This window comes from Oreochromis niloticus, linkage group LG22, assembly GCF_001858045.2.
Source record: "Oreochromis niloticus isolate F11D_XX linkage group LG22, O_niloticus_UMD_NMBU, whole genome shotgun sequence".
In the NCBI taxonomy this organism is placed as follows: Eukaryota; Metazoa; Chordata; class Actinopteri; order Cichliformes; family Cichlidae; genus Oreochromis; species Oreochromis niloticus.
Window position 1 is genome coordinate 28,054,953 of NC_031985.2, and position 17,620 is coordinate 28,072,572.

Consider the following 17,620-nt stretch of genomic DNA (forward strand, 5'->3'; position numbering starts at 1 on the left):
ACAGTTGACCCAGCCTCCTCTCACTCAGTCACTGTGCTGCTATGCGTGACCATGACTACCCCGGGTCTGTTTATGTCTATTAATAAACACTGAGCAGGGAGAAAGAAGAGGCACAGCAGGCTGCCTGCTTCACCCCGAGGGTATGAGGTTCCATTTGTGTCAAAATTTTGCTCACGTGCACGATTTTTACATCGACTGAAAATGTGACAAAACTTTTGTGTTTGAGCTCTGAACTGTTTTTCAGATACTACGAAACTCTTTAACAAACACACCTGCCAAAGCAATTGTCTGTACCAGGAGCTGTAAAATCAAGCAAACGCTGAAGTGCTGAAAACTGCAGTTCTGTGCTGCACTCTGAAGCTCATTCTTTTCTGCGGCTTGCAATAATGTGTTTGCACTGCATTAAGTAAAGTGCAACACAAGTGCAGTGGCTAAAGAGCACTTGTGTGCTGCAGTTGAACTTTGACTGCGGCCATGTTTGACTTGTATGTGATATGCATCCAAGTGATGACAGACTAAATGATGTTGTACAGGCAGGGCTTGGTGACCAGTGACCACAACATGCCATGTTATAAAAAATTAAGAGGCAGGTAACAACAGTGAACATGACATCAATTTGACGTGAACATTTGTGAGGCACAGCACGACGGGTATAAAATCCTGATAGTCATCGCAGCACATGCCACTTCCTGTGCGAAAGATCCTTTAATGTGCTGATCTTTACAGCATGATAAGGCATGTTTTCTGGCTTGTATAAAAAACATTACTGGCCTCTATGAAAAGGCAGGTGCCAACTGTTGCCCATCATTATCTCCCAATCGCACCCCCTGTAAATGGTGTCATTGAATTGTACTGCTGAGGTGTGTTTGTGGTGTTGATGCCATTTGGAGCTTTATTGTGAAATTATCTGAAAGTCATATGTCTCACGGTGTGGTATTGTTTGTGCTTCAGTTTAGGTGAATGAAATTTAGCAATTTTAGTCTCATCTTAATGAATACTGTGGTGTCTGTGTTGTGCTCATAAAGCTTATAAATCTTGGTTAGCTAGCTTTTAACCAAGCTAGCTAACCATCCTTGCTAATAGCTGATAGCTTGCTAAGTAGTTTGCTGACATCTTAGCGTCCACCCTCTTGACGTTAGCTGTGTCCCAATTCCTAGGCTGCATCCTTCGGTGGCCCCATTTGAAGGCTGATTAAGTCACAGCCAGGCGACGAAGGCTGTCCCAATTCGAAGGCTGCTCCAACCTATCCCAGAATTCATAGTGCGGCCCAGCCAATTCCAGTTTCCAACAATGGCGGCAGCTACTTAGTTTTAATATTACGCTTTCTGGGTCACAAAATGAACTTTGAGATATTTTCAGGCAAGAATGTAGCTGTGTAAACTTCAAATATCTGCTCGATTTATCAAGCCATCACATATTTGCAAAAGTGCTCTGACGTTTTCGGAGACGTTTGTTACTCACCAGCTCGAAGCTGATCGAGGGGTCAAGTCTCACTAGAGCTGGTGAGAACACTGGACTCCCTGCACATCGTTTCAGCACCCCTGCGGGCTTTCACTACTCAGGTTAAACATGATATACAAGTCAATTAGACAACTTAAAAACTTCTGGCTTCAAAAAATGGTGGAAAAATTGCTAACATTGAGCCCAAAGCCAATGAGCTAACTCACAGGGCTACATTTATTTCTTTTTTAAAACCATCTGTGGTGTTAATGCAGCTTTTCTCATTTGTTGTGCTTCCCTTCTTTTGTCTGTGCTGTCCAGCATTTTTTCTCGATGTATTGTCTGACTGTGTTGTACTGATTTTGAAAAAAGAAGAAGAAGATGAATAACTGGAATTTTACACGGTAATAGCCTCCAAACAAAGCAAAACCCAGTTTCAAACAAAGTGCAAAAAATCAAGCATCATTTGTTAGCAGTCAACAACAAACAGCATGTCAGGGCATTATTCTCAACAGCCAAATGAGAGGAAGCGCAACAAGATAACAGTATAGTTTGATTTACACAAATGCGAAACAGTGTTTTGTTCATAAACGGTATAAAAGATGGATGTAGGTAGCTACTGTGAAGTCCATCAACATTCATCCGTCAACTGAAGTATTCAGTGACCTAAATATTCAGTGGGACGGCTGCACATATAAACATAATTTTGGCACAACTAGGACCCCATACCGGACAGATAACGGGCTTTCCAAGTAGAAATGTGGAGTCTCATTTTACGCTTGTTTAAAGTTGTAGCTGTTTTATTTTCTTGAATTATTCAACATAATCTTGGAAAAATCTGCCTTTTTTTATTCGTTGTTGTATAGTAAAAACAAGGCCACCAAACTCCCAGGAATCTCTTAGTCTTGAGACCTTAGATATCAGGGAGTGTAGATGCATCCGTTACGGCTACTGAGAGGCGTGGGCATGTGTTTATGATGAAAGAACACGGCTCCAGGATTCCACCCGTGCCACCTCATTATCGAAAAGTCTTTAAATAGCTGCCTGCATTTTTCTGGCTGTTTCCCAGAGGAGGATTGGTTTCCATCTAAACTCCTGACCCCCAACAATCAACTGGCGGACAGGTGCTACACCGAACCAGCAGGTAATGACATGGATACAGATTATTTGGAAAATATGAGGCAGATGAAGAAGAAATGAGATGATGGTGATGATGCAATAAAGAGAAAGACAGTAAAGAGCAGATATTACTGTGACCTAAGCAGCAAAGAAAATTGTTTTGTGGCTTTTTACACCAAAAACTATTATTTAAATTCCCTTTGAGTGCCTTTTCTTTTTATCTACCACTTAAAAAATTAATTCCCTTTATGAGTTTTTTGTATACTGTTTTATTTTGTCAGATTTTATATCTTTCATTTTAATCTACTCACTTTCGTATTACAGCTAAACACCACTAGATGGCCTCACAGCTTAATTTTAACTTTTATGACACTGGGTAACATTATAGAAAATATTTAAGATTTTCTATAATGTTAGGAACAGCTGTTTTATGTTCTTTAAATGCAAAAATGTACTCCCAGCTGCTACTATACCATACTGTGGTTTTTCTCTGTTTTTCGTTTCACATCATCTCAGCTTGCTCGACACAGCCTGAAGAAAAAGATGGACTCAAACTGTCAAAGATTAATTTACCGCATATCCCCCTGTGATGTGTATTTACTTGACCCTGTCTACTAAATATGCTTCATGTGCAGTTAACACCCTGTAAAACAGTGACGGTCGTTCCTCTGAGATCGTGATTCAGTGTTTCCATTGCAAATGTATGTCCCCTGTGCTCAAGAGAAGATGTAATGTTTATCTAATTCACCCTTCTCGACCGTTCAGCTCTGTGTTTTGGCAAGTCCCGGCTTAGGGAAAGAGACGGTAATTTACGTGACGTTATGTCCAGGGCTGATCTGTTTCAACACATTGTTTAACACTGGGATGATGCACACCCACGCAGCCACTGGGAGAGAGGCTTAGTGGCGCTCCCTCTCCTCCTCAGTTCCTTGCCTGAAAAATGATTAGAGTATAGATGGAGAGGTGATCAGTGTGTGTGTGTGTGTGTGCGTGGGTGTAGAGTAGGGCAAGGGGGAAACCAAATATTCAAGGGGGTGTGGTGGTTGGAAGCCCACTGTCCCACTGAGATAGGCCATATGCTGGACTTGCTGCTCCAAACTGCAGTACTTTCCAAACTCACCAGAATATCCTGTCAGTGTGTCGTCCCCTTTCTTCTGTTTCTCTTTTCCTTCATCTCTGTCATTTTCTCACAAACAACGGTAAGGTGTCACTAGCAACAGAAAGCTGAACTAGCTAAATATACCTCTTAAACAGCTGTTATATTGTTATATTTTTTATTTTCCAGGGTTTCTGGAAGTACATTTTGTTCAATTTCATAAACACTGATGCCATTTGGAGGGAGCAGTTCAGTTTGTTTGGCTTGCATACAGACCTGCAGGACCACCTGTGTGGCACGAGCACAGTGGAGATCACCTGCTTTTCTCATTCCTGCTCCTGAACTGCATTAACGTCTTCTTTGTAACACACCTAAATAAACTAAATGTGCATTGTCAACTGTTTAAAAAAAAAAGGAAAAAAATCAGAATAGTTTGGGAAAATGTTTCCTGGTGTTTCATGTTGAAGTGTCCTGGATTATTTGTTTCTGGTTGTGCTTGTGTTTGGGGGTCTGACCACATTTGGCATACAGGGAATTAATATTGTTCTTGTTGTAAAGTCAAGATTGAAACAAAGCTATAGCACTGTGCAAAAGTCATGAAAAGAAAAGCACTATCAGATGTTGATCCACCGTGTAATATCATCTGGTTGCATTTGATTGGCAACAGCTTCATTTTTTAGCACGATAATGATCCCACACACACGTCCAGTGCAGTAGAAGCATGCCTGGATAGAAAAACACACACTGGAACACTATCAGTCATGGATCGGCCTCCCCAGAGCCCGGTCCTCAACATTATTGAAGCAGTGTGGGATCATCTTGACAAAGAAGGGAACAAAAGGCAGCTAACATCCAAAGAAGAGCTGTGAATGTCCTTCAAGAAGCCTGGAGAGATATTCCTGAAGTCTCCTTAAAGAAATTACACGAAAGCTTTCCTTTGGAGTTCAGGCAGTGTTGAAGAATAAAGTTTATTAGAACTGTTTAGACTCTGTTTTTACCTCCTATACTATATTTCTATTTATGTTAGCACATATTTCAATACACCGCTGCACCTAGTTCCCATTTTCCAAGGAAAACTGAAGAAATTAATGGTGGGTAAAAAGACTTTCGGACAGTATTCCTAAACCAGCCGTTATAAGTGTCACTGTCAGCCTCCCTGGGGCTTTGACCAAAGGTTTTGAGTTTTTGTGAGTTCATGATATGTTTTGGTTTTATAGTCTTCTTTACAGTCTTTTATAGTCTTATCATTTGTTCCTTTATGCTTTTGGGTTTTATTGTTTCCTGCCTTAGGCCCTTGCTTATCTTTGTTTCCCTGTCTGTTTTCCTAGTCGTGTCCTTGTGTCTGTATGGTGTCTCTTTTTGATGCCGTACTCGTGACTCCCCAGTCAGTCATGTGTCCATGTTTATTCACTCTTTCCCTGTGTCAAGTTTGTATGTCTTCGTCTCTGTCTGTGTTATGTTTCCTGTTTTACTTTGGTAGTCTCTTGTCACGTGTGTGTTATGTTCAGTTTTGCTTCTCTTTGTCTCATTTGTGTCGACCTTTGAAGTTTTCTCTCTGGAGTCCTGCACTGCTGTGTGGTAGGTGAGACTACACAGCTGAACCGTGACAGTCACGGTAGTAGCTCAACAAGGTTTCATTTAGAAAAAAAATCAAATTAAGAAGACAATTTGAGTGGTTACAATTTTGTTTGGGTGTTTTTAAGCACAAAATAGAACCAGACATGATGCACATACACACTTTTACTCAGAAACTGTTTATGAGGAACTGCCAGTAATGATGAAGTGAGTAACTAGGTGCTGCTTTTCCGGACTCTTAGTTCAGTGTCTTAAAATAAAGTTGCATAATTTGTTATTTTGTGGCAAAGAAAACTCAGGAAATGATGGATCCACTTCTCCCAATCTTGCCTTCACACATGGGTGTTCTCCTGAACATCCAGTCAAAGTGAACTGCTTCTTCAAAGGCACTAAAAATGTGGAGATCTAAAGCGAAGACTATCTGTTGACAACCGACTCCTGCTTCCTCAGGTTAAACTCCTGACTCGTGTTGTTCCTGCCCATCTGTCATGTCTTACAGTCGTGTCTTACTGCAGCTGAGTGTGTTTTAATGACAGTGACCTTATGTTGTGTTTACTTTGAACAGAGTGCTTCTGCTACGTAATTGTCATCTGCCATCTCTTTACCATCATCAGTCACTCGCTGTTTGTACCAGTAGGCTTTTTATGGTCTTAAAGCATCACTTAATATGATGAAGTAGGCAGCCTCGTGACCTTTTTTCAGTGTGTTTTTCCACTGTTCTGGATTAAGCATGTTTCCTCCAGTTGAAGATGATGAACATGCTTACCTATAAAAAGGCACAGAGCAGCCACAGCTTGTTTGACCCCTTTATTTATCTCACCCCAGCCTCCCTTCGAAGACAATCACTTCTCTTTCAAACCAAAGCAGATATTTTTCAGTATTACATCAGCTTGTTGTGACTGTCGTTCAGTGTAATCCTTGTAGGCTTCTGCACAGGCACAACCAGTTCCCATGAAGGAGCGCTGCAGATGAAAACAGCTGATATGGAAAGATGAGACAAACTAAGCTCAAGTTGACACTCAGGATCATTCTGTGGCGTTCAGTCACCGGAGTGAACAGAGTCAATAAAGAAAATCATTATAGGATATGTTCAGCGCAGGTCTTGCGTTTTTAGATTTAGAGATTTTGTGTGTTCATGAGGTTGTTTGTCTGCTTGAGCTTGCATGTCAGCTTAACATTTGCTGTAGGTGCGTGGAGTTTTTAGCAAAGGAATTCATCTGATAAGAAGACGTTTCTTTGAAGTGATCTGGATCAGCGATAGAGGGAGGATACTCTGACTTAACGAGATGATGTCGCAAGAACTGGACTTGTAGCTCATTTGTTTTAGGGAAGTGTTTTTGTACCGTGAGCGGTGAAATAGCTGAAGCTGAAAACAGCGGCACATGTCTTAAAAAAAGCTTTCAAACGACAACTTGTGGGGATGTTATCTAAGTGAGAGCATCCTCTGTTTGAACTGAAGTGTCATAACAGCAGTTAGTGCTAACACTACTAAACTACTACTCAGGATATCACTCATCTGCTCTCATCACAAGAGGCTCAATTGGTGCCACTGTTTTTCACAACTACAGTCATTGTAATACGAAAGCCCCTCCCCTTTTAAAGGGTTTACATTACAGGACATAATAAAAATAATCTGTCCATAGCAGGTTTTAAAATTAGATGACTACAAACTATGAAATATGACATATTATACTGTGTTAAAATTAAACTGAAATGCATAACAGTGTGTAGAAATCTAAGTACACCCTTACTGTGTCCATTGAAATTAAGAGGGTAGCAACCACACTGTGCTAATCAAATTCAACTGTAATGTAACTGATCATCAGCAAGTGTGAGCAAATCTATAAAACAAAAGATGCCAACAATCACCTTAGAGAAGCAGTTGTTGCTGGCCATCACAGCAGTCCATCGTTCTGCAGAGAGAACGATTATTCAGAAGTGGAAAACATTTAATACAGCTGCTGGGACCAGCAAACTCACCTCAAAGTCATTCCGCACAATGCTCAAAAAACTGCAACAAACCCCAGAGCTACATCCCAGACCCTACAGACCTCTGTTATTGTGTTAAATGTTAAAGTCCATCACAGTACAATTAGAAAAAGACTGAACAAGTATGGCTTGTTTGGAGGTGTTACCAAGAGAAAGCCTCTTTTCTCTACGACATGGCAGCATAGCTTAGGTTTGTCACGTTGCATCTGCACAAGCCACAAGACTGGAACAATATGCTCTAGACATAATGCACAGCACCATGTTTGAAGAAAACCAAACACACACCAACTTTCAAGCACGGTGGTGGAGGGGTGATGATTTGGGCTTGTTTTGCAGACACAGAACCTGGGTACCCTGCAGGTATTCAAGCAAATGTGAGGCCATCGGTCCAACAGCTAAAAGTTGCCTGAAATTGTATCACACAGCAAGACAAGCACAGCAGCAAAGAATAACCTGACTGAAATCCTGTGGAGAGACCTTAAGAGAGCTGTGCATAAACGAATACCTGCAAACCTCAATGAACTGAAGCAACGCTGTAAAACAGGCCAACATACCTCCACAATGACTGAAAGTCACAGAAAATGAGTCCTTTTAGTTATCCCTGCTAAATGTGGCTCTGCAAGGTACTGAATTATGTGGTGTACTTCATTTCTCACTTTTGTAGTTTTTGTTAAATAATTAATGGAACAGTGTAATATGTTATGTACTGTTGTTCATCCGAGGTTGTATTTAAACAACCTTTAGAACGTGGTAGAGGCCAGATGATTATTTTTCAGTCTTTAACGAAACAATTTAATGGTGCATATGTAATGCACATGACAATGCAAAGGTTAATAAAGATGTTGTGCACAAATCTATTAATCTATTTTTAGATATGGATTTATTAGAGTGAGAGACTGCTGTTTTTTAGCGCTGACTGAGGTCACCTCTGGTTTCCTGTTGTGACGTCGGAGCCTCATCTGAACGACCCCCAGGGGACGCTCAAAACAGGCAGATGGGGAAAGAAAGACAAACGGGGAAAGAGAGAGACAAAGAAAGAAAGAACGAGGTGGATGGAAAGCTGTGGCCTGTTTTTGTCCAGCTCCAAACAACCCAGCAGTGACCACACCCTCTCAGGAATTCCTGCTGCAAAAATATTTCATGGCATGTTTTTTAAAGGAGTAGTGCATCCTTGCAAATATCTCATTTAAAAAGCCTTCATATTGAGGTAATGCTGCCATATTCTGCGTGCAAAACAAGAAAAAATGAGGACAAAAATAACAGTAAAAAATTTGTTTAAAAAGACTTGATGCCAGAAAATAAGGAGAATGATAAAGCGTTGCTTTCTAATGTAACTCAGTTAAAGTGGCGTGCTCATGGGGCAGTAAAACTGAAACAAAAATAGAACAAAAAGTTGAAAATTGGGTGTTATTATTTGAGTAAATTCTGCATGTAAGTGTGTTTTTCTGTATGTGCGTTTGTATGAATAGCAGGCCAGATGGCTCAGTACACAGCCAGTGTGCTTTGGCTCTGACTGCTTCCAGATTCTGAGAAATACTTTGAAAACTACGAAAACAGCATTATTCCTGACGTTGGACACGCAGAGCTTTGTGTGTTTGCCTGGATCGTGTTTTATTATTTTACCATCTACCATTTATTTTATTTGCTTAACCCATGGCCATGTTTGTGTATTCAAGAAGGGTCATGTCAGCTTAAACGAGTCAGCTTTACATGCTCCTCTCACCTCCTTATCTCTATAAGGCCTGAAACAGAAGTAAATCCTTTAAATGCTGATCTTGGTTTAGTCACACAGGTTTAGTGACTGTCATTTATAATAATGACAATACAGATATCAACACTGCAGCACTGAGAAACTGATTTCTTTCAGTTTCAGTGTTTTTGGAAGTGACCTCTCTTTGACCTGACTGTCTCCATCATCCAACTCTAAAAAAGTGTTTCCCAGAGGCACAATAAACTCTTCCAGCTTCATTTTCAGTAGGTTCAACCCTGTATGCAGTTCACCTCGTCTCACTTAGACCTCATACATGACTCAGTGATATTTCTGGTACTTTCCTTTTTCATTTAAAGGCAGTAAAATGGGCAGCTTCCTCTAGCTTTTACAATTTATAACCCAGTCTTTTTTTGCCTACATAAGAGTGGGGTAGTAACAGCAAGTTGTCCAAGAAGAAAAGTGACATCCCTGGAGAGCGAAAACCAGCATTTTTATTACATTCTCCTTCTTTTTCTTTGCACTTTTCCCCTCTCAGCTTAAATTTCTCTATTTCCAAAATCCCTTTTTCAAGCTGAACTCATTGCCAACTGAGTCTCTGACTTCTATTATAGCCATAGACTGGTTAGACAAAGCTTTCTCTGTACAGAGGAATCCCTTCTGCTCCCTTCACAGCTGAGTATCAACCTGGAATCTCTCCCCATGCTCTAAAACTATTATTACTCATCACAATTCTCTCTCTGTCCTCATGGCTTAACATCATCTTAGCTGGTTGATGTTATAAATAATTGGACTGTGGAATGTATTTTGGCTTTTTTGATGTTTTTCTAAATTAATTCCTAGAAATGTATTCCTCGATGATGGAAATGCATACACATGTTAATGTTAACACCAAAATAGTTGAGACCTATTTTGGTGTTTGGTTTTATTTTGTGTGTTTAAATGTTGCATATGCTTGTTTGAGAAATGGACAGAAACAGAGAAACAGTCGGTGCAGAAAGAATGCGTCTGTCGCAGGACAAAAGCAGGTCGAGAATGATAATGCCGGGTCGAGAGAGCTGGGCTTATCCCAACCGGCAGTATGGATTTCCTGCCTGCAGCCTCCTTTCAGTCACGTCCAACACAAACACTCACACACATACACACAGGTCACTCACAAAGTGTTGTGCAACTGTGAAATTAGAAAGTAGCTTCCAAAACTTTTTCCAATACCTGTATACTGCTATAGTGTTTATTAAACTTCTCCTCTTGGTGTTCCTTTTCTACAAAACAATTCAACAAAATAATTTACACTTAAGTTGCATATTTAGAAGTCATTTTGAGTAAGATGCAACTCTATACCAGTAGCATTCTCTCAGGGCAAGCAAGGAAAGCAGTGCTTGTCCAGTGAAAGCTAAAAATATACATCTATTTAAAGTGCCGAGTGCATCTCTGCTTTCAGAAACCGTCTCACCTGTGTCTATCCTTTAAATTACTGCCACCTTGTGGCCGGCAATTGGCTATTGTCTCAGGAAGCAGGCTTAACTCTGCTTCACTACAATCCTATTGAAAACTGGTTGGGATTTTGTATCCTATTAACAATGGCTTTGGCATGCCACACTCAGAGACCAGCAAGCCATTTGTGATTTATCATCTTAACACATTAACAAAATGTATTTTATTTAGTTATTTAATAATTCTTTTAGCAAGGAAACACATGATGATGGAGAGGGGAACTCCTTTGTCCTACACCATGTCCAGTTTAATAAAAGAAGTAAAATAAGCAAGCAGAGGTACAAACGAGTTAACTCCCAACACTGGGGAGGAGTACAGAAGTGGTTTTACTCTTTCAGCACATATAAAAGAGTAAAATGAATTATAAAAATATTGCATTTAAACAAATTGTTTCAACTTAAGCTTTTTTTGCCCTTAATGCCATAACATTAGGAGTTTTTAAGACCAGTAAGACCATCATCACTTCACTTGCCTCTTGTAATGCTTGTTAAAGCATAGCGGAGCGTATGTAGCTGCAGTTGTTACACAGAGAGCTACATATGGGAACAGAATAAGGGAGGATAGGTGACACATTACCCAGCAGGATCATGATGTTCTCGTGGTTAATGATTTTTACTGCACATGCACATTTTGCGCAGGCGCTCCGTAGCCCACTTGCAGACATATTGAGGGTAACTGTTTTCTCCTGAATTGCCATAGAAACCTTAAAACATTTCAATCTGTTAGGCCTGAGTGAACTAAACGATGACTCATTTTAACCCCTCCCAGGACTCCAACACACACATCCAGCATGGATCCCTCCACCACTCTCTCCCTCTCACACACACACACCAAGCAAAACCTCATCATGAATCATCTCGCATTCATAACCGGCACACAGGTCGAATTTTTGAGAACAGCTAACCGACTGCCGCCCTGTCTTTACTGCAACACAAGTGACACGGTGCCTCAAAGCAAATTCCCTCCACATGTTTGAATTTACTTTTGGCTCGCTCTTTTCCATGATGTGAGACAGAGAAAGACCTCTGTCGAGCGCTGACAGTACATGATCGGCTTGAGGGATGACGGCCATTAAAGCTGTAAAATATGAGAACCATGTGCTGAAAGAAAAAAAGCTGACTGACAGCGATATCTTTAGATCGTGTGCCAGAAATAACCCAGGAATCCCAACAGACAGGTAATTTAGCTGCCTCATCTCAGGAGCTAAATCAAGACCGTGGCCCACAGCTCATGATGAGACCGACCATGTGAATAAGAAAGACTTTAATCCTGTGTTGTTGGGCTACTTGCGTGTACACGTGTACCAGAGGAGCTTTCTAAGATCTGCATCACAATTATACCTGCGTTTGGCATGGGATGTATTAAGTGATGTTTTTGCTGGATCTCTGCTCTAACCAGCATGTTTACGCTTGATGATGATGAGTATTTGTGTGAGTTACAGGCTACAAAATACAAAAGGGTGGTTTGGGTGCTCCATAGTATAAAATGCCAAAATTACAGTAAACTCCCTTGTTGCCAATTAACCAGATGCATGCGAGACTGCAGTCGCAGGCTTGCCTCAGTCTGTTCCCAGAAGGCTGTGACACCACCTCCTCCACCACCTTCTGCTTCCTCTTCCTTACCCTACTGGGTCTCCTCCACATTCAAACCAGACGAGCCAGTCCCACAACACAACAACAACAACATGCTGTTGTCGGCTCGTCTCGTTCCCCACCACAGTGAATTTTAAAGCTCAGGTCAGGTTTCTGAGGTGAGTACAACTGAATGCTGCTTAAAGGTGGTCCCATTGGACTTCCCTTATTGCCCTAATTGTGTGTGTGTGTGTGTGTGTGTGTGTGTGTGTGTGTGTGTGTAGATGTGTTTGTGTGTGTGTCACATTTAACAAGCGGTGTCAGGTTTCTACCTGGCCAGAAAGAGGCAAAAAAGAGCAACCCTGTCTTTCCTGTGAAACAGCTGAATCACTTCACCCATGACAGGTGACTGTTCAGTAGTCTCCCCGTGGAGCTTTCCTTTTCTCCAAATAAATAAATAAAAATGAAGCCCAGGAAGGAGGCACAGTGGTATAGAGCGCTCTATTTATGGTTACACGGCTCCAAAGGGTGTATTTTTGTTTCAAAGCTTCAATGATGGATCATCACACCAGGGTTCCTCTCCCGAGGGAGAAGACTGAACCCGATCCTCAGAAACAAGGCTGGGAGGAAAGACAGAAAGAAACCTAACTGCTATTGGCCTGTGCAGCTTCAAGTAAAGGACTCAACACGAGAGCTAAAATGTGAGACCCAGCTATGAACATGAAGAGGAACAAGCAGCGCTGTAATGGCTCACTCCTACCAGCACTGTAGGAGGGTGGAGGAGAGGCTGGCTCCGATACAGAGGGAGGGACTGAGTGTTCAGAGAGCATGGAGCTTCATTCACTGTGCTAAACACACACACACACACACACACACACACATGCTCTGTAAAGCTGTTCTCAGGCGGAGAGAAAGGAGTGGAGCAGAGGAGAGGACAGCACGCTCACGCTGTAAGTTTACAAATGTTTGATTGTTTGTTAATTTGACAACACGTAGAGGAAGCTTGTGTGTGTGCGTGTGTGTCGTTTGTGTGTATCTCCTTGTAAAGTAAAAGAAATAGTTGACTTTTAAACTTTCTCTTCCACTGAGCCTCTTTCTCTTCTCTAACTCAGCCGTACGCACTTTTCTGCTGATGTGAACCACATGGCTCACATGCATGCACACACATACAGAGACGCTGCAGAGGTCTGGAGCTCCCGTAGGGCCAGGACATATACAAGAAAACTGAGAGAATAGAAAAGGGAGAGTGGGGGCGACTGAGTAACAGGAAAACTTTGGGAGAACAGCGTAGAAATACTCTCGGGACATGGTTATACTTTCTTGTTTTCTCTTCTTTTCTGTTTCTGTTTTATTTCTATTCCATTCCTGATCATCTTGACTGGGTTTGGATATTCTCATTAACCCAGCCTTAACTTTGTTCCTCTGTTCTTGAGTTCTCATGCCACTCTGTCCTCCCTCTGACTTTCATTTCCAGCCTATTTTTATATGCTTCTCTTCTGCCCTCTTTCTCTCATCCTGCTGATCTCGTTGTTGTCCCAGGTGGTGACAGACGGGGGGGAAAAAGGATAAACGGACACTAAGAGAGGCAAAACAGGGACGAGAGGTTTCATCAGACCCGACATACCAGGGAGGTCCCAGATCCTGTGATAAACAGTAAGACGCCTTGATCCAGGTGGAGGTACAGCTCCTTAGCCTCCAGGACCAACCTCCAGGATGTCCCGGAGGAGGTCTACAGGTGACCTGGTGCCCAGGGACATCACTGAGATCTTAGCCCGTGAGGCGAAGGCTCAGCGTGGGCAGAGGAAGCCAGGAAGCTCCCTTGGAGGCGCTTTCAGCTGGTTAAAGGGGAGCCGGCGGAAAAAGAACGCTGGCAATGGACTGAACCGTAATGGGAATGCTGTGACAGATGCCAAACTGGGACACCAGAACCATGAGCATGCAAAAGGTGAGAGAGGAGTCATTTTGAACTTTTGACCTTTTTAGGTGTCGCCAAACAAATTCTAGCTCATAAATAGTTTGCTGGGGGACATTTAAAGACTTTGAATAAGTGTTTTCTTAATACTTCATTTAAATAGTTTAAAATAGACAATAAAATAAAAATTGTTCATCACACGAGGATCGATAGCTTTAAATCAGAATCATTTCCTATTTCTAGTACAGTTTGCGTTTATGATTGTAAGCAGCATTTATACTCTAATTATATTTTCGCACTAACAGTGGATCGGATTATATTTCTATTGTTCGATTATAAGATGTTGCTTGTCGTGACAAACCTACACAGACTCTGCAGTTCCCCTCAAATCTAGGTGGCGTTTTATCATCTTTTAGCTCGTCGTTTTGGTTTTACGGCATGCAGCTTTTACGGCTTTCCCTTGTTACCATAGCAACATGCTGTTTTCTGAAAAAAACAAACATACAAAAACCCAGAGACAAACAAAAAACAAACAAAAAAACAACCCCATCTGAAGATTGAGACGTTAGCTACTAGCTTGTGAACTCCCTGTTCCTACTATTTGAAGTAGTGTTATTGTTCCTAAAAAGGCAGAGAGGACTGTTTTAACTTACAAGGACTGATAAAGTCCCTGTTTGGAAGCAGAGCCTCCAACCAGCAAAATATTAGTCCGTGTTACTTTTTCTTTCACTGTGTGTTTACTTTTGTTTTCACTCAAAGTCTGGTTGGCTTAAGGCACAAACCCCCTTGCTTGCTGATTGGTTAGTGCAAAAGCACCTTTCAACATTGCTGAACATGCCAGAAAGTGTCAGAGAGAATTCTTTACCTTGTAATCTAAAGTGTGCTGAGATAACCCTTTTTGTGAATTTATGTGACGTAGGGGGAAAAATCAAGGCTCAGCATCCTGAAGCCACTTCTGGTTTGTCTGGTGAGTCTGCCGTATAATTTTGTCCTGTTTTGTTTGTCATGACCGCAGACTTCATGGTCATGATGTGTTTTTGAGGAATGTTGACTTTGAGATTAAGATGGAAAGTTACAAGAGATTTTGTTATCATCGGGACATCAATCTGTAGATTTAAAACCTGGCAAAACCGACACACACAAGTCTGACTCTGGGGTCTAATCCCCTCTCTTCTGTTTACTCACTGTTTGCTTGCTCTACAGCACAGAGATTACCCACAGTTCCCATTTCCTGTTTTTGTTCCACCTCTAAACCCATCCCTTTCTCCTCTGTCATTGCACTTCTGTGTGTTACTGTAGCAAGTCTTGGAAACCCAGATTCCGAGTCTTTTAAGCTTTCTTGGTCACCTCCTTTGTGGTTTTTGTGCTTCTTCTGCCTAAATAGGGCTTCCACAATCCCTTACCGTGCCTCATGCTATGGTTTTGTCACATCCGTGGAGAACTATGACTACTGGATGGGTAACAGACAGTGACTCCATTTGAAAGCAGAGATTAACTTGTAGTAGTGCTAATAATTCCCGGGCAAAGGATGTGGTCAAAGGCTGATGCGAAGAATGTGTGGGAACCCTGTTTTTGGCATCATGTTTTTTTTCCATTATAAAGGCTAAAAAGGGAGCAATGTGAATATGAGAAGACACAGATTGCAAACAGAAAATGAGCACACATATTGATGCAGCTTTGTGTTCACTAGCTGTGTTCTCTTTGACTCTAGATGGACTAGAGTGGGATCGTAATGCAGCTGCACATGTGTTTATTATCATCTGAAAGTTTCATTTGAAAGAAATCCATGATATCTGAAAAGCAGAAATTGGAGCATTGACAGGACATAGTTCCCTGTTCTGATCCTCCAAACATTGCTCAAGCAGCTGTTTAAATTAGTCAGCATCTATTCAAAGTTCACATGCATTCACCATGCACAGGGGGTCTGAGGCCTCTGCACTTCCATCTTATTCTAAGAAAAAAAAACAGTCCTGCTGTTTCACAAGCATGAACTGCAAGTGCTTTCTGTCTCACCTGTGGTTGTGTGTGCATGAACACATCGTTAGGCTTGAACTGCTTTTGTTTTCTTTGGCACTTGGTCTCCTAACTGTCAGTAATCGGTGCATTGCACCTTTACTTTTCTTTCACAACAGTTCATTCTTTCAGAACCAGCTAGGTGACTTTTTCAACCCGAGGAAACAAAGAATCAGTCTCCACCAAGAAAAGTGCACTCACACACAAAGGGACACATGAATGCATTTTCATACTGACCTTGTCCAATGACAGTGGCTTATATTGATGGCCATGCTACTAATTCTTAGTATGGTATGTATCTAACAATAATAACAGCCACAACAATAGTAATAATTCAATTTATATAGCGCTAAATCACAGCAACACTCATCTCAAGACACTTTATTTTATAAGGTACAAACTCTTCAATAATATTGAGAAAACCTCAACAATCAAACAATCCCCTTTTAAGAGGCCTTGGCGACAGTGGGAAGGAAAAACTCCCTTTTAGCAGGAAGAAACCACCGGCAGTGGAGAGGCGGAGTGGAGTGGTGTGTAAGCACATGAATAATAATAACAGTTCAGGCTTGAGGTTTTTCCAACTCATACTTTTGTGTGGCTGTAGGGGTAGATAGCCTAATAATGATCTCAGGCACTGTAGTTTTTGGGTGGGTTTCTGTCTCATATAAACCCCACCCAGACTGTGTTTGAGAAGAGCAGCCAACCAGAAGAATGTTGGTTTAAATAGGAGCTAAAAAAACTTCACAGAGTGGATGAAGTAACCTGTGTTGGGGTCATTACTAAAAAAATTCAATTCAATTCAATTTTATTTACACAGCGCCAACTTACAACAACAGTTGCCTCAAGGTGCTTTATATTATAAGGTAGACCCTACAATAATACATACAGAGAAAAACCCAACAATCACATGACCCCCTATGAGCAAGCACTTTGGCGACAGTGGGAAAGAAAAGCTTCCCTTAACAGGAAGAAACCTCCGACAGAACCAGACTCAGGGAGGGGCGGCCATCTGCGGCGACCGGTTGGTAAAATAAAATAAAATAAAATAAAATAAAATCAATATACTACACATTACTTCTTACTTTTGTTATGCATTATGTTACTTAATTACTGCTTGTGGAAAATAATGTTACATTATGTTTGTAATAATACGTAACATGGCCTGTTAATTTAATAATATAATACTAAGGCTACAGTGCCACACACTGACAGAAATTGCCATCTTAATGAACATGCATACAGTCTTTGATTTAGTGTTTATGTCTGTACACAATGCAACATGTAATTCAAGTGAAACAAGAAACAAGTGCAGGTAAAAATGGAGGCTAGAAGCCTAACTGCTCTTCACTGCTTCTCTTACCTGCTAAGACTAAACTCTGGCTGCAGGGCTGAGGTCCACATACATTCAGCATCATTCCTGGTTCTTCCCTGGCTTTGTGCTGGCATGCTGTCTGTTCAGATGTTTTTTAAAGGGTTTGTTTTTGTCCTGGGCGCAGTTTTCACGTTACTGTCGCGCTCTTGTTCTTTAGCTCACAAAAAATAAAAGTTATCTTCATATCTCCACTCCTGAAAAGTTGTAGACTGCTCCCCCATTTACTTCATTTCATGTTTTTATTGGTGTAGTGTGCCTTGAAAAGATTGTGCATTATGACAGTAAAAATGAATGTAAGCACTGGTTTGTGGATGAACATCTTGAAGCCTTG

General features: G+C 41.2%; 1 protein-coding gene across 2 annotated transcripts in view; it reads left to right on the forward strand.

Moving 5' to 3' along the window:
- The first annotated feature begins 12,605 nt into the window (after positions 1-12,605).
- The window catches only part of nhsl3 (NHS like 3), a 42,928-nt gene continuing 37,913 nt past the window's right edge, over positions 12,606-17,620 (forward strand). The window contains exons 1-3 of one of the 2 annotated variants that reach the window (XM_005463556.4): positions 12,606-12,942; positions 13,532-13,937; positions 14,824-14,871. In XM_005463556.4, the coding sequence (XP_005463613.1) occupies positions 13,706-13,937; positions 14,824-14,871 (280 nt within the window). In that variant the 5' untranslated portion in view covers positions 12,606-12,942; positions 13,532-13,705. The remainder of the gene's footprint in view (positions 12,943-13,531; positions 13,938-14,823; positions 14,872-17,620) is intronic. The other variant, XM_005463557.4, reaches the window with a different exon arrangement.